The sequence below is a fragment of the Erythrolamprus reginae genome, chromosome 4, assembly GCF_031021105.1.
Source record: "Erythrolamprus reginae isolate rEryReg1 chromosome 4, rEryReg1.hap1, whole genome shotgun sequence".
NCBI classification, from domain to species: Eukaryota; Metazoa; Chordata; class Lepidosauria; order Squamata; family Dipsadidae; genus Erythrolamprus; species Erythrolamprus reginae.
The window spans coordinates 27,058,688-27,076,562 of NC_091953.1; the positions used below are offsets into that span (position 1 = coordinate 27,058,688).

The 17,875-nt window shown below is 40.2% G+C and overlaps 1 protein-coding gene across 5 annotated transcripts in view; it reads left to right on the plus strand.

Annotated features, from left to right (window-relative positions):
* The first annotated feature begins 1,085 nt into the window (after nt 1-1,085).
* The window catches only part of LOC139166409 (cilia- and flagella-associated protein 337-like), a 70,371-nt gene continuing 53,581 nt past the window's right edge, over nt 1,086-17,875 (plus strand). For 4 of the 5 annotated variants that reach the window (XR_011558950.1, XM_070749881.1, XM_070749882.1 and 1 more), the window contains exons 1-4: nt 1,086-1,316; nt 9,387-9,666; nt 11,272-11,325; nt 16,729-16,812. Coding sequence is in view for 4 of the 5 variants with exons in the window: in XM_070749881.1 (XP_070605982.1) it covers nt 1,249-1,316; nt 9,387-9,666; nt 11,272-11,325; nt 16,729-16,812 (486 nt within the window). In the remaining variant the exon portion in view is untranslated. The remainder of the gene's footprint in view (nt 1,317-9,386; nt 9,667-11,271; nt 11,326-16,728; nt 16,813-17,875) is intronic. The other variant, XM_070749884.1, reaches the window with a different exon arrangement.

The window sequence follows — 17,875 nt, forward strand, 5'->3', positions numbered from 1 at the left end:
TTGTGGAAGATTATCTGATCGTTGTGCTTCAGGACCGTGTTTTGCTGTTTTCCGGACTTCGTTTGTTGATTTTTCACACCTTTGAAACCAAAGCAGAGCAAAGTGTGTGTGTCTCACTTTGTTGGAAGAAGGAGGGCTGTGACGTTTCTTCACAGCTGCTAGCTAAGTACTTAAGGACTGATTAAGGGAATTGTACAGCCTACAAGGTTGTTTTGGGACAAGTGCTCTTTGCAATACAAAAAGAGTGCTTAGTTTATTTTGAATTTTGTGATAAAGAACATTGTTTTCAATTTTCAAACGTGCGTGTGTCTGAAATTTGTACCCTTGAATTTTCGGGAGGCTCCTACCAGAGAGCCGGGCAGAACACCTTGTAGCCATCAAGGGTGCAATGTTTTTGACCGCTCATTTGGATGATTAGTTGGACTGAATGTGTATGACTTTGTAGTCAATGATTGAGATAACAATGTATTTTTAAATTAGTTTTTAAACTTTTTAATATTGGATTTATATTTGTACTGCATTATTGTTATGTTGTGAGCCACCCCGAGTCCTCAGAGTGGGGCGGTATACAAATCTAATTAATAATAATATTAATAATAATAATAATAATAATAATAATAATAATAATAATAATATTGCAATCAGATACTCTTTCACAATGGCCAAACCCACACGCTGCTATTTATAGCAGCAGCCCTAATTACTGGAGCCCCACCCAACCACAGGTGGCCTCATTTTCTCTTGTAATAATCCTATAGTTGTTGTCTCCTATGCATCGCTCTATGCATGCATGGATGTGTCATTAATTCTTGTTCAGAATCCAGGGATGATACTGATGATTGATCTCCTCCTGGGCTGTCTGCCAAACTCCCCTCTTCCCTGTCACTCATGCTGCCTTGGTCAGAGGAGGCTTCGTTGGCAGATTCCATCAGGAGCAAAACTGGCCTGCGGCATGTGGATGGCTTATATTAGGCAATTCCACGAAAACTCTCCTATGTCTTACTTTTGGGGGTGACTTATTTTCGGGAAAACAGGGTCCTAATACATGTGACAACTCTTCCCCGACTTCTCCTCCTTCGATGCTTGGGGACTTAAGGGAGGTGGCAAAGATTGCAGCAACCTGAGCATTGCAGGCAGCAGGTTCCTGGCTCCTAAATGAAAGTTAGCACAAGCCGTTGCCTTATGAACGACAAACAAATCCAAGATTTCAGCCACTGGATTTAATACGACGACGATTCAGTTTCCATAATGCCCCTAAGGAAAAAAGTACGGCCAAGTTCTGCTTCTGGAAAGTTGGAGTCCTCCACGCTGACCAGGTAAGAGGCAAATAGAGAAAGGACGATGTTACATCTCTGTACGTTAAACAGAAACACATCGCTGCCTTTATTTTCTTTTCCTTTCTTTCAACACGAAACAAGATTTATTTGCAGCTGCCAATGTCTGGAAAGCTTGTGGGGTTGTCAGGGAAACCAAGCTGTTGGAGTTTAGCGTTTGTTTTCCCCCCTTGCGTAGGAATTATAATTGTCTGTGTCTGGCACTATGGCTTCTTTGCTTAGCAATGATTCTTCCTCAATTCTATCTCGCCAGGAGTTCAGTATGCACAGTTGACCCCTGGATTTAGCTTCAGTGAAAAGTGTGAACATTTAGGTAGGATGGTCTGCTAGTTTTTGGGGTTTTTTGTTTTTAGAAGATGCAGTGGATTATAATCACCCTTCAGTCCCCTGGGGACTTTCTGATGGCAAAACCTAAGGTTTACCCTTACAGGAGAAACTTAAGAATAAAGCCACTGTATTCCTGCAAAAAAAATAATAACACGTTAGATTTCTGGCATGCTGGTGATTAAATTCACAGTGCAGAGGGAATATTTTTAAATAACTTTTAACAACTTTTGCAGGACTCCTGCTAAGAGTACACATCTCAGCAAAAGCACTTTTTGTAAGGAATGAAAATTCTGTTCCCTTGCATATTTAAAAATCAGATCAGATTACAGAATTGGAAGGGACCTTGCAGGCCATCCAGTCCAACCCCCTGCCCAAGAAGGAGACCCTCTGCCTCTACTTAGCATCAAATTCACAACCTCCTGACTGTGATGCAAGATTTATGTGTGGTTATGATTGGGTAGTATTGACTGTTTTTAAATGATAGTGTGTTTTTAGCTATAGTTTTAATTATTGGATTTGTACTGCATTGTTTACTGTTGTTGTGAGTCTTCGGAGAGGGGGGGCATACAAATCTAATAAATTATTATTATTATTATTATTATTATTATTATTATTATTATTATTATTATTAAGCGCTCTATCTCTAGGCCACAGCAGCTGGTCTATCACAATTTTCTATGACAAGAGGGGGGGGGAAGCCAGTTATTCAGTCACACAATCTTATTCATTGATGACTTACAATATGTGCAACTTACTACTATAGCAACAGCACTCATACTATATGTTGTGGTTAGCTCTGGCCCAGCTCCTGCCCCAAGGACTGTGGATGTGGGGGAGCTATCCACATGCTGCAGGCCTGTTTGGAATCTGCTGATGAAGGCTCCTCTGACCAAGAAGACATGAGTGACAGGGAGGAGGAGAGTGTGGCAGACAGCTCAGAAGGAGATCAATTATCTAGCTCCTCCTTGGATTCAGAACAAGAGTTAATGATACAGCCACGCATGCGGAGAGCGATGCATAGGCAACAACAACTGAGAGATTATTATCAAAGAAAATGAGGCCACCTGTGGTTGGGTGGGGCTGTGGTAATTAGTGAGGCTGCTATAAATAGCAGCCTGTGGGTTTGGCCATTGTGGAGGATTATCTGATCGTTGTGTTTCGTGACTGCTTTACTGACTTTGACCTTTTGTGTGCTGATTTTCCCCCGCTTTGAAACTAAACCAGAGCAAAGTGTGTTTCACTTTGTGAAAGAAGGACTGTGAATTGCCTCACAGCTGCAAGCTAAGTATCACAGGACTGATAAGGGACTTGTACAAATTACCAGTTTGTTTGGAGATGAGTGCTCTTTGCTATACCAAAAGAGGGCTTAGTTTAAGTGAATTTTCATTATAAAGAACATTGTTTTGAATTTTCAAACATGTGTGTGTCTGAAATTTGTACCTGTGAATTTTCGGGAGGAGTATACTAGAGAGCCCGACAGAACACTATATAGAAATAAGTTTAAAAAGACAAAATCTCCTTTGAGTTGAATGTCGTGGACAGATGTGTATATTTTTCTTATTAATACTATCAAAAGGTTTGTCATTTACTTTTTTTTAAAGGCCCATATAGAAAAAAATCTTATTCACTGTGGTTAACTAAATTGGATAAAGTGCTAGTATGGATAAAATGAGTCAATTACCTTCCCATCCCCATCCCATCCCAGTTAAGTATCAGTTAAGAATAAACAAAACTATATTTTATTTATTTATTAATCAGATTTGTATGCCGCCCCTCTCCGCAGACTCGGGGCGGCTCACAGCAATCGCCATACAATGTAAACAAATCCAATATTTAAATTAATTTTAAAACACCACATGTTAAAACCAATCATACACACTAGCATTCCATACATAAATTTTATAAGCCTAGGGGGGAAGGAACATGTCAATTCCCCCATGCCTGACGACAGAGGTGGGTTTTAAGGAGCTTATGAAAGGCTAGGAGGGTGGGGGCAACTCTGATATCTGGGGGGAGTTGATTCCAAAGGGTCGGGGCTGCCACAGAGAAGGCTCTTCCCCTGGGTCCCGCCAAACGACATTGTTTAGTTGACGGGACCCGGAGAAGGCCAACTCTGTGGGACCTAACTGGTCGCTGGGATTCGTGCGGCAGAATATAGAATGATTATGTCACATATATGTGAATCACACGCCTTAGATATTCTTACTAGTGCTGTAACCAATTTAGTTAATCACAGTGAACGAGAACTTTTTCTATATGGGCCTTTAAAAAAAAGTAAATGACAAACCTTTTGATAGTATTAATACGAAAAATATTCACATCTGTCCATGACATTCAACTCAAAGGAGATTTTGTCTTTTAAAATTTATTTCTATATCGCCTGGTTTATTGTGTCGTCCGGGATATTTGAATAATTAATCTCCAGTAGGGAAATACCACAGATATATTTTAGCAAAGAACATGTCTTGAGCTTTCCAATTAGCTTCATGTAACCAAGCAACATTGAAGAGTAAACAAAACATGAGAACAGTGTTTAAAACTATCACTCACCACAAAGCTGCAGCATATGTTTATTTTTAGTTGGCTTTCAGCCAGGTAATTGGCTTCTGTGTTTAAAAAAGTTCATCTAAGGCAGGGGTGCAAATCTTGCGGCCTGCAGGCCAGATTTTTTATTATTTTATGTATTTATTTTGTCCAATACATAATGAAGGTTAATGAGATTAACCATGTGGTAATATATATCAAAGAGAGGAAAGGAAGGAAGGAAGGAAGGAAGGAAGGAAGGAAGGAGGGAGGGAGGGAGGGAAGGAAGGAAGGAACGAACAAAGGAAGGAATGAAGGAAGGAAGGAAGGAAGGATAGGAGTGAAGATATAAGAATATGCTGGCCCCACCCCTGCCCGGTTTACTGAAGGGGGAGGGAAAGTCCTGATACATCATATAATGATGCCATGTCAACATGAGTTTGACACCCCTGATCTAAGGCAAGGGTGTCAAACTTAAGGCCCAGGAACCGGAGCAGAAGCCAGCCCAAGGGGTGATTAGATCTGGCCCAAGGGGCTGCCCTGGAAACAGCAAAGAACTGACCTATGGTGCCTCTTGCAGTGAAAAGAGAATTCAGGAGGGCCGCATCCTCCCGAGATCCATTTTCACTGGTAGAGGGTTGCAGGAGGCTGTTGCAGCTGAAAACGGAACTTGGGAGTCCGTTTTCACTGGCAGAGCACTCAGGCCACCATGGGTTCCCCCAATATGAGTGATGTCAAGCTGGCGACACCCACCCTGACCTCCCAAGGTCAAACACCACCCTAATGTGGCCCTCAATGAAATTGAGTTTGACATCCCTGATCTAAGGAGACCATAGTCAAAACTAAAGAGAATTCATCCCATTCCTCTTTACATCATTTTATTTGTTGTCATATGTTTAGCCATTGAGAAATGTACATGATCTGGGGAGCCAGGAAACATACTCCATCCATTGTGCTCCATTATTTTCTAGCAATTGTTGTGGTTGGCTCTGGCCCAGCTCCTGCCCCAGGGAATGGGGAGGTGGATGCAGGGGAAAATTCAACATGTCACAAGCCTGTATTATTGCTGACAGAATCAGTTCAGAGTTTAGTTTCCTCGGATGAAGAAGAAGGTGGGAGTGACTCGGCAGAGGAGGGCTTGGCACACAGCCCAGGCAGTCAATCTTCCTTATCTTCTATTGCTTCAGATGATGACATGTTGGACCCACGCAAGCGCAGAATTATGCGTAGAAGAGATCAAATAAGAACATATTACAGGAAATAAGGGAGGCCACCTGTGTTTGGGTGGGGCTCCAGTAATTAGGGCTGCTGCTATAAATAGCAGCATGTGGGTTTGGCCGTTGTGGAAGAATATGTGATCGGAGTTCATCAGGAATCTTGTGTTGCTGGACTTTATTGCTTTTTCACGCCTTTGAAACCAAAGCAGAGCAATGTGTGTGTCTCACTTTGTTGGAAGAAGAAGGGGTGTGAAGTTTCTTCACAGCTGCTAGCTAAGTACTTAATGACTGCTTAAGGGAAATTGTACAGACTACCTGGTTGTTTTGGGAAGAGTGCTCTTTGCAATACAAAAAGAGTGCTTTGTTTATTTTGAATTTTATGATAAAGAACATTGTTTTGAATTTTCAAAAGTGTGTGTGTCTGAAATTTGTACCCTTGAATTTTTGGGAGACTCCTATCAGAGAGCCCGGCAGAACAGCAATGGTGGATGTTCTGGAGATATAGGTTTGCTACAACATTTGGGAAGCAATCTGTAGCTCCCAAAAACCTTCGGAGAAATCCCAAGAACCCAAATTACTGGCAAATTATAATTTTCAATTATAATAGAAGGGAAACAGGATTAAATTCCCAAGAAGTAGGAGTTCTGTCATCCAGAAGCCAGTGGGATACCAGTAGATTTATTTAGTATGCAAAGCAATATTCATAAAACAAAGAGGCCAGTAGTTTATTAAAATAATATAAATTACTGGATATCCTCTCTGCAGATAAAACTGAATTTTTTTTAGGTGAACCTCTTCTTGGATCAGCTGGAATATAGAACTTTCCCAGTCTTGTTTACACCAAATGCCCATCCTATTCTGACTTCTCTTAGCTTAAATACTTTTACATAAATGTAGGGTAGTGATCTGTTTTAGCCCCTGAAGATGCCTGCTCAGGGATGTCTCTTCCTGGACTTCAACAATTCAGCATTTCTTTTAGAAAATTACTCCTCTATTCAGTAGAATGATAAGGTTGAAATAAATAGCATAGGTTTAGGACAGAAAGTTCACATGCACCCAAATCAGTACAGTAAATATATTTTTTTTAATACAGAAAAAGTAATACAGCGTGCAGAAGCAAGTAGTATAATACTGGATGATAAAGAATAATGTGGAATTTATATAAACCAGGAGAAAAGTGGATCATGGCATTATGTCTCCTAAACATTTCATCTGCATGAAAATTATTATTAATTTATTTAAAGTATAACTTAATTATAAAACTATATCCTAACTGTTCTGTCGAGCTCTCTGGTAGAATCCTCCCAAAAATTCACAGATACAAATTTCAGACACACACACATTTTAAAAGTCAAAACAATGTTCTTTATACCAAACATTCAAATAAACTAAGCACTCTTTTTGTATAGCAAAGAGCACTCGTCTCCAAATAAACTGGTAATTTGTACAAGTCCCTTATCAGTTCTGTGATACTTAGCTTGCAGCTGTGAGGCAATTCACAGTCCTTCTTCTTTCACAAAGTGAAACACCCTTTGCTCTGGTTTAGTTTCAAAGCGGGGGAAAATCAGCACACAAAGTCGAACTCAGCAAGGCAGGCACAAAACACAACGATCAGATAATCCTCCACAATGGCCAAACCCACAGGCTGCTATTTATAGCAGCCTCACTAATTACCACAGCCCCACCCAGCCACAGGTGGCCTCATTTTCTTTTATAATAATCTCTCAGTTTTTGCTGCCTATGCATCGCTCTCCGCATGTGTGGCTGTATCATTAACTCTTGTTCCGAATCCAAGGAGGAGCTAGATAATTGATCTCCTTCTGAGCTGTCTGCCACACTCTCCTCCTTCCTGTCACTCATGTCTTCTTGGTCAGAGGAGCCTTCATCAGCAGATTCCACCGGGAGCAAAACAGGCCTGCGGCATGTGGATGTCTCCCCCACATCCACAGTCCTTGTGGCAGCAGCTGGGCCAGAGCTAACCACAACACTAACTAACTCCATATAATAAAAGAGATACTTATGGCTTTGCAGGTATATTTGTCAGATAGAATTGGATCACTTGAATCAATCTCAGATTAGGTTGTTAAAAGTACACAACCATCAGGCTGTGCTCTGCAAGATCATGGACCTGGATCATAAAAGAACATGCAGTGTCCATCTTCAGAATATTCACCTCATTCCCTGTTGAAACTCAAGTAATCAGCCAAACTCTTTGGTAGAGCCGTTGCTCTTTCCAGTTCTTTCTCTTCAATGTCCTCCTCTTGTTGAGTTGCCTGTCATTGTAGTGTCTCGTCTACTGCCTCTTTTTGAAATCTCACCTCTCTCTCGTATTCCTTCTTTGCTTTGTACAAAATGTTGTCTATAAATTATTTCAGCTTTATCACTATTTGTGAGTACAGCGTTCCCTCGATTTTCGCAGGGGATGCATTCCAAGACCGCCCGCGAAAGTCGAATTTCCGCGAAGTAGAAATGCGGAAGTAAATACACTATTTTGGGCTATGAACAGTATCCCAAGCCTTCCCTTAACACTTTAAACCCCTAAATTACAATTTCCCATTCCCTTAGCAATCATTTAGATTATTACTCACAATGTTTATTTATTAAAGTTTATTTTTAAAAAATGTTTTTTAAAGGCAGATGAAAGTTTGGCAATGACATATGACGTTATCGGGAGGGAAAAACCGTGGTAGAGGGGAAAAAACCGCGAAGTATTTTTTAATTAATATTTTTGAAAAACCGTGGTATAGACGTTCCGTGAAGTTCGAACCCGCGAAAATCGAGGGAACACTGTATTCTTGTAAACCACTGAGAATCCATACCGATAAGTGATTTCCAAATCTGTATAGCATATAAAGTCACGCATGCTCTTATCATCTTGAGGTTTGACTACTGCAATGCTCTCTACATGGGGCTACCTTTGAAGAGTGTTTGGAAACTGCAAATTGTGCAAAATGCAGCCCCGCAAACTGTTGTGGAACTACCTAGATATGTACATATCTCTCCAACACTCCGCGGACTGCATTGGCTGCCAATTGGTTTCCAGACTCAATTCAAAGTGTTGGATATGACCTATAAAGCTCTACATGGCATCGGGCTAGAATACCTCCGAGACCGCCTTCTGCCGCATGAATCCCAGCGACCGGTCAGGTCTCACAGAGTTGGCCTTCTCCAGATCCCGTCAACTTGACAATATCAGTTGGCAGGGCCTAGGAGAAAAGCCTTCTCTGTGGGGAGCCCGGCCCTCTGAAATCAACTCCCCCTGGAGATTTGTACTGTCCCCATCCTCCTTGCCTTCCGCAAGAGTTAAGACTCATTTATGTCTCCAGGCTTGAGGCCATTAGATTCTTGCCCCCAGCCAATAAATGTGCTGAGAGAAAGTTGATTGAATAGGAATGACTGTTTTTTATGGCTTTTGGTTTTTTTTAGATTTTATCTTTCATTAATTGGATCTGAAATGTTAATACATTGTTTTATTGTATGTTGTAAGCCACCCCGAGTCCTTGGAGAGGGGTGGCATAAAGTAGTAGTAGTAGTAGTAGTAGTAGTAGTAATAATAATAATAATAATAATAATAATAATAATAATAATAATGATAGATAGATAGATAGATAGATAGATAGATAGATAGATAGACAGAAACTCTTAAATGTTACTGACATAGTAAGTGTCCATAAGGAAGCACTTTTCTTCCTTCTTCTTCCTCTGTTCTTCTTTCTTGGTTTGTTATCTGCAGCTTTAATCCAAATTTGAGAGTCACTTCACCTTTTCATACCTCAGGCATCTTTATTTGTTAGTAAAACAATGGTAATTTATGGATGGGGTGTGTGAAAAACCCTGTCTCATTGTGTCAAAGAGAATTAACTCTAACCCCAGTCTGGAACTTTACTTCTTTTGTTACTATTGTTCCCAAAAACTGGTTAATAATGAATGAACAATAATGCCGTTTCCCACATGGTCACTTTTTTTGTTTTTGTGCTTTGGACAGCATTCTGAATGAGCTAACAGAGCCGACGTTGACAAAAGACTCTCTGTTTCGAAGGGCGCAGACTTCATTCGCAGGCCCCAGGTTGCAAACTGCCTCTGCAGTGTCAATTGGCAGCTTCTCAGAAGACCAAAAGAATATTCCCAGACCTCCAGAATGGCAGCTGAGGGAATTGCTGAAACGGCAGCAAAGGAGTCACTCCATTGGGCTCATGGAAAACATCTCAGAGAGCGAAAGCATTCACCACCGTGCCGATTCCTCCAGGAGCCTCTGGAAAGGCAAAGTATAACGCATTCTCCTTGTTGGCTTTACTAAGGATTTTCCAGAGTTAAAGTCTATGAAGAGTTACCGTGTTTCCCCGAAAATAAGACAGTGTCTTCTATTAATTTTTGCTCCCAAAGATATGCTACATCTTATTTTCAGGGGATGTCTTATTTTTATCCCCAATAAATTGTATCCTGTATCCTGCTGCAGCAAAAATGCATCCAAACACGCAGCCGCATGTTAGATGCGTGTTGGATGTGTTTTAAATCTGATTGATGCAGCGTTTTGGGATGCAATTTATGGACAGCAGTGTTATATATGTTCTGTTCGGGAACGTTGCGAAACGAAACGTCTCCTACGTCTTACTTTTGGGGGATGCCTTAGTATTAGGCAATTCTACAAAACCTCTCCTATGTTTTACTTTCAGGGGTAACTTATTGTCAGGAAAACAGGGTATATAAAAGCTTATTCAAATGTCCTTTGTACAGAAAGCTTAGAAAGACTTAATGAACTCAATCTGTATAGTCTGGAGGACAGAAGGAAAAGGGGGAACATGATCGAAACATTTAAATATGTTAAAGGGTTAAATAAGGTTCAGGAGGGAAGTATTTTTAATAGGAAAGTGAACACAAGAACAAGGGGATACAATCTGAAGTTAGTCGGGGGAAAGATCAAAAGCAACGTGAGAAAATATTATTTCACTGAAAGAGTAGTAGATCCTTGGAACAAACTTCCAGCAGACGTGGTGGGTAAATCCACAGTAACTTAATTTAAACATGCCTGGGATAAAAATATATCCATTGTAAGATAAAATACAGGAAATAGTATAAGGGCAGACTAGATGGACCATGAGGTCTTTTTCTGCCGTCAGTCTTCTATGTTTCTATGTTTCTAAGTTGCTTAGAAGTCAGGTGAAAACGGAGACGTATATTTTAGGTCACTCTATACATTTTTATCAGGTTACGTAGGATTGTAGCACACTTCTCAATCTCTATGGAGCTGCCACAGAACTGGCACTGCACTCTGTTCAAAGCCAACCACCCAAATCTGAAGCGAAGATATTGGAGACCCATATCTATTTTTCTTCTTTAAAATATTATGAGTTTGTAGGTGGGACGGAGACCCTGAAGCCACCATTCATGTGTATGAAATATGTTTTATTGCTTTTGTTGTTCTGATAAATGCTAATTTGTATATAGATTAGCCGAAGGCATGTAAATAAAACTGTTATAATGAAGGAAAACTTAATTCACTCTCTGCTAAAACATTTTTTCATATTGCAACTTCTTTTTAGATACATTCCACATTAATAGTGCTTTTTGTTTCTCTAAAACACCTGAAACCTTAGCTCAGAAGGGTAGAGTTGAACATTTGGGGGTGTTATTTATTAAGGTTTTGCATTTATATACTGTTTTCATGTATTACTATTTTGTTACTTGCCTTCTAAGAGGGTATATTCTTCCTTATGCTTTGTGAGGGGACTAAATACATTTTATTGACTATTAGTTATTGGATAGGATATTAGTTATTGACTCAAGACATCAAACTAGAAACTTATCTCTGAAATTCAGTTGTGTACCATATCATGCTTGCATTAATACATCCTATTCTTTGTCTTGGCAAGATTGAACAGCAGATTACACTTGATCAGCTACAGAAACTATACACAGCCTTTCAGGTACAGTCATCCTATTAAATGATTGGTAATATACATAATGACATTTGCTCGGAGGTTGCAGTTGCAAAATATCTGGGGGGCACTAAATTGAGGAGATTTGTAGATTTTATCCCATTGGAAAACATAGATTAAAGGCATCTATTGATTGAAAACATTTGTCTAATATAAAATATTTATGCTTTGGGGTTGATTCGATTTTAATGTAAGGTGATCATGAAAGAAAGGATTCATTCTTGAAAAGGACATTGTATGTATATCAATGTATCAGGAAAGACTTAATGAACTCAATCTGTATAGTCTGGAGGACAGAAGGAAAAGGGGGGGACATGATCGAAACATTTAAATATGTTAAAGGGTTAAATAAGGTCCAGGAGGGAAGTGTTTTTAATAGGAAAGTGAACACAAGAACAAGGGGACACAATCTGAAGTTAGTTGGGGGAAAGATCAAAAGCAACGTGAGAAAATATTATTTTACTGAAAGAGTAGTAGATCCTTGGAATAAACTTCCAGCAGACGTGGTAGATAAATCCACAGTAACTGAATTTAAACATGCCTGGGATAAACACATAACCATCCTAAGATAAAATACAGAAAATAGTATAAGGGCAGACTAGATGGACCAGGAGGTCTTTTTCTGCTGTCAGACTTCTATGTTTCTATCAAGCAAGAATGTAACATAATCCTTGCAGTATGTAATTGAGACACCTCCCCCAGGCTTACAGAGTTTTATGCATGATATGCTTGTGTTGTATGGTTTTTTTAAATGACAAGTTTTTAGATGCTTTCGTTTAATTATTAGATTTGTTACACTGTATATTGTTTTTATTGTTGTTGTGAGCCACCCCGAGTCTACGGAGAGGGGCGGCATACAAATCTAATAAATTATTATTATTATTATTATTATTATTATTATTATTATTATTATTATTATTATTTGCCTATGCAGTGGTACCTCTACTTAAGAACTTTTCTAGATAAGAACCGGGTGTTCAAGATTTTTTTGCCTCTTCTTAAGAACCATTTTCTAGTTAAGAACCCGAGCCTAAAAAAATTTCCCAAGAAATTTGGGAGTGGCATGAAGGCCCAGCCAGTTTCCTGCCATTCCCCCTTTAACCCCGGCCATCTCAGGCTTTTCTGGGCTGCCAGAGGAACCTTTCGGTGGCGCTTAAGGAGGTTTTGGCAGTCCAGAGCGAACAAAGCATTTTCCTTTCTCTGGACGCTTGGAGAGAGTATAAACCTCTGCCAGCGCCCAGAGAAAAGAAACTCTCCCTTCACTCTGGGAAGCGACTGTTCTCCTCCTCTTCTTCTTCCTCCTCCTCCCACCCAAATTCCGAGCTTTTATTTCTTTCCTAATGGGTTTGCACGCATTATTTGCTTTTACATTGATTCCTATGGGAAAAATTGCTTCTACTTACAAACTTTTCTACTTAAGAACCTGGTCACAGAACAAATTAAGTTCTTAGGAAGAGGTACCACTATACTGGCAAGGGTTTTCTTGAAAGAATGATAGGATGAATGATGAAGGATGATTAAGAATTGCTATTTTATTGTTTTAATATTTGCTACAGATGGAGCATACATTATTTGGGTTAATTGGGATTGAAGTATTTGTAAGTTTGTAAGTTGCCAAGCAGAGGTGGGTTCCTCCTGGTTCTGACCTATTTGCCTGAACCAGTAGCAACCCGCTGGTGACATCACGATGATGTCACAAAACTGGTTCTGTGGATGGTGCGGTCTTTTTTTTTTTTTTTTTAAATTAAATTTGGGCGGCAATTTTTTTCTGGATTTTTTTTTCTTCTGTACATGTGCAGAAGTCAAGTTTCTGGCACCGTACATGCGTCTCCATCTTGGTCTTTTTGAATTTTGGCATGCCCTTTGTTATGTCTTAAGAGAAATAATCAATAAAGTCGCTGATTGGTTAAAACGCGGCTTGGCTTAAAAGAACCGCCAAAAATAAACTGCTGTCTGAAAATGTTCCCGCCTAATAGAAATGTATAAACAGGGCAACGGATTAGCCGTTGCCCTTGTTGGGAGTTGGTTGTTGTAGAGAGCGTTTCGTATGACCAAGATGATTAAAGAAACCTGTTGAATTGAAGCAGTCTCCAAGCACTGATTTAACACTGGCGACGACGATGTCGAACTCCCGCTGAAGCAATCATGAGCTCCGTCATGGCTCAAGCACCGGTGTTCTACAACCTGGACACAGAACTGTGGGCATCCTACATGGCAAGTAATCTCCACGATGACGACAAATTCCGAGTTCAGAATTCCGAGTTCTAAATTCCAAATTCCGTGTTCGGAATTCCGAGTTCCAAATTCTGAGTTCGGAATTCCGAGTTCAGAACTCCGAGTTCCAGATTCCGAATTCCAAATTCCAAATTCCGAGTTCGGAATTCCGAGTTCCAAGTTCCATTTTCCTACAAGCAAGTAATCTCCACAACGATGCTGACAATAGAAAGCGAGCAATCTTTCCAAATTACTGCGGCCCAACAATTTACAGCCTAGCCTCTACGCTGGTTGACCCAGACGAAACCTATTGAATTGAAGCAGTCTCCGAGCACTGATTTAATACCCTTCCCTGTGGGTATTTGGCATGCCCGCACAGAAGGAAGCGAAGTGGCAGTGAGGCAAGTTAGAACCCACCCCTGTTGCCAAGGATCCAAATTTTTAACCTTGTGATCATGGCGATGCTGCAACTGATCATAAGTCACTTTTTTCAGTGCCATTGTAACTTCGAACGGACACTAAATTAAATATTGTAAGTTGAGGACTATCTGTATTCACTTTGGATGGCGTATACATTTAATTTTCAAACAACATTACTCAAAATCGAACTGTGCAAACTGTGGAGTCTAAGACATGACTAATTTAATAAATTTTACTTTCAGTCTTGCCCAAATATCACAGAGGGCCTTTGCAATAACTCTTTGATCTATAGCTGGATGAAATCTCAAAGGGATTTGAGCTATTCAAGAAAGCCCAATTGGGTAACACAGAGAAAGTAAAATGAAAGAGAAGGAAAATGGCTTTTCTCCTCCTTTACCACAAAATAGGCTGAAAATGTTCAAACATTTCCCTGCAGTCACCTCCCAACTTTTTCCACTGCTCTCAGCTGAGATTTATTGCTGCCCATCGTATAACAGTGACTCACTATAACTTGACTGAATGAGTTCCTCTTCAGGGGAAAATCAATGGTGGGCTCCTACGGGTATGGTCAGGTATGCAATACCGGTAGCAAAAGTTTGATTTTTTTTCTTGTTTTCCCTTCTGGGCTCTGGGTATAATTTTTCCTATCACAGTAAATGAGGTAGAAAGAAAGAAAGAAAGAAAGAAGGAAGGAAGAAAGGAAGGAAGGAAAGGAAGGAAGGAAGGAAAGGAAGGAAGGAAGGAAAGAAAAAAGAAAGAAAGGAAAGAAAGAAAGAAAGAAAGAAAGAAAGAAAAAAGAAAGAAAGAAAGAAAGAAAACAAAAGAAAGAAAGAGAAAGAAAGAAAGAAAGAAAAAAAGAAAGAAAACCATTGTCATCTATTAGCAAGCCCTGCAAAGGATTTCAACAACTGTAAAGGCATGACTGAGCCGCTTGGCTGCCTCCGTGTGTGTGTGTGTGTGTGTGTGTGTGAAAGACAGAGAGAGGGGGAAAGAGAGAGAGAGAGGGATGGAATACTCGCAGATACAAGGATACAAGCAAAGATGAGGCACCATGGACGGATTCATATTATATCTGTTGCCCCCTTTGGCTCTCCTTTGGGTGTGGATCCATTACTCATTTAAAGCATTAATGCCACCCTTCTCTCTCTCTCTCCCTCTCCCTCTCCCCCCCCTCTCTCTCTCCCTCTCTCTTGCAAATCAACCAGTAGCCTGGAGAAAGGAAAATTGGGATTTTTAAAAAACCACGCGGGACGCGGGACAAATTATTAAAAAGCAAGACTGTCCTGTGAAAAGCGTGGTTTTTAAGAAGTCCCAGTTTTCCTTTCTCCAGGCTATGGGTTGCTTTGCAAGAGAGAGGGAGAGAGAGAGAGAGAGAAAGAGAGAGAGAGAAGGGTGGCATTAATGCTTTAAATGAGTAATGGATCCACACCCAAAGGAGAGCCAAAGGGGGCAACAGATATAATATGAATCCATCCGTGGCGCTTCATCTTTGCTTGTATCCTTGTATCTGCGAGTATTCCATCCCTCTCTCTCTCTCTTTCCCCCTCTCTCTGTCTTTCACACACACACACACACACACACACACACACACACACGGAGGCAGCCAAGCGGCTCACGTTACGCAATCCTCCCTTTTGGCATATGGACCAAAAAAGGTTTGTCATCACTGTGGTAAGGTGTTCCTTCCCCCCCCCCCCATCTAGGTCATAAGACTCAGACTCTTCTCTTGATCCCTTGTTAGGAATGTGCTGCCTTCTCCATGGGAAGCCGCAGTGCTTCTGCCAACATTCCCTCTTCAGCTGCACATTTCTCCCCAGCATCTGATTTATGATGAGGAAAATATTGACATTCTGGTACTTTAGTTTAACATGTAACATTACTCTCATATTTGAATGATTCGGAAAGAAAGAAAGAAGTGAGAGAAGAATGAAACTATGATTTGAAAACCTAGTAGTTGTTGTGGTTGGCTCTGGCCCAGCTCCTGCCCCAGGGAATGTGGAGGTGGATGCAGGGGAAACTTCAACATGTCATAGGCCTGTTTTATTGCCAACAGAGTCAGGGAGTGCAGTTTCCTCGGATGAAGAAGAAGGTGGGAGTGACTTGGAAGAGGGGGGTTTGGCACATAGCCCAGGAAGTCAATCTCCATTATCTTTGGTCGATTCGGATGCGGAAGTCTTGGACCCACGCAGGTGCAGAGTTATGTGTAGAAGAGACCAATTGAGGGCATATTACAGGAGATAAGAGTGGCTACCTGTGTTTGGGTGGGGCTCTAGTAATTAGTGCTGCTGATATAAATAGCAGCGTGTGGGTTTGGCCGTTGTGGAAGGTTATCTGATCGTTGCGCTTCAGGACTGCCTTGCTGTCTCCGGACTTTGTTTGTTGATTTTTCATGACTTTGAAACCAAAGCAGAGCAAAGTGTGTGTGTGTTTCACTTCGTTGGAAGAAGAAGGGCTGTGACGTTTCTTCACAGCTGCAAGCTAAGTACTTAAGGACTGATTAAGGGAAATTGTACAGACTACCTGGTTGTTTTTGGATGAGTGCTCTTTGCAATACAAAAAGAGTGCTTAGTTTATTTTGAATTTTGGGATAAAGAACATTGTTTTGAATTTTCAAACATGTGTGTGTCTGAAATTGGTGCCCTTGAATTTTCGGGAGGCTCATACCAGAGAGCCCGGCAGAACAGTAGTTAACATTTTGACATGTCTACTGCTCTCTACTAATGCTTAATAATGTTTTGTTGCTTTATTTGCCTCCAGGGATTGGAAACAAGTGGACATAAATCTGTGGATGTAGAAAGCTTCAAGCACATATTAAAGACATGCGTGGGATCACATTATGCAGTAAGCAATTAGTTTGAAATTACTTAGGGTATTTTAACATGTAGCAAAAGTTATAAAAGGCCTACTGGCTTTTCTGAAAGGCTGTGAAGACTATCATCTGTCACAGTCGAATTGTGTCAAATGACCATTTCACAGGGGTCGCCTAAGACCATGGGAAAAGATAAAAAAATTGTGTTAGGAACTAAAGCTTCTATTCTGGTGCCTTGGAACATATTTTTACAATCTGACCTATCAGGTGTTTACAGTAAGGGTGTCCCTCTGACCTTCCTGCCAATCAGCTTAAAGCTCTGTTGGGAGAATTGGTGCTAGACTTATGGTTGGGGGGTCACCACAACATGAGGAACTGTATTAAGGGGTCGCGGCATTAGAAAGATTGAGAACCACTGGTTTAGTTGATTGGATAGTTTGTGTGTTTTTAGAATCTATTTAAAATAGATAGATAGATAGATAGATAGATAGATAGATAGATAGATAGATAGATAGATAGATAGATGTAGGTAGGGAGGTAGGTAGGTAGATAGATAGATAGATAGATAGATAGATAGATAGATAGATAGATAGATAGATAGATGTAGGTAGGGAGGTAGGTAGGTAGGTAGATAGATAGATAGATAGATAGATAGATAGATAGATAGATAGATAGATAGATAGATAGATGTAGGTAGGGAGGTAGGTAGATAGATAGATAGATAGATAGATAGATGTAGGTAGGGAGGTAGGTAGATAGATAGATAGATAGATAGATAGATAGATAGATAGATAGATAGATAGATAGATAGATAGATGTAGGTAGGGAGGTAGGTAGATAGATAGATAGATAGATAGATAGATAGATAGATAGATAGATAGATAGATAGATAGATGTAGGTAGGGAGGTAGGTAGATAGATAGATAGATAGATAGATAGATAGATAGATAGATAGATAGATAGATAGATAGATGTAGGTAGGGAGGTAGGTAGATAGATAGATAGATAGATAGATAGATAGATAGATAGATAGATAGATAGATAGATAGATAGATGTAGGTAGGGAGGTAGGTAGGTAGATAGATAGATAGATAG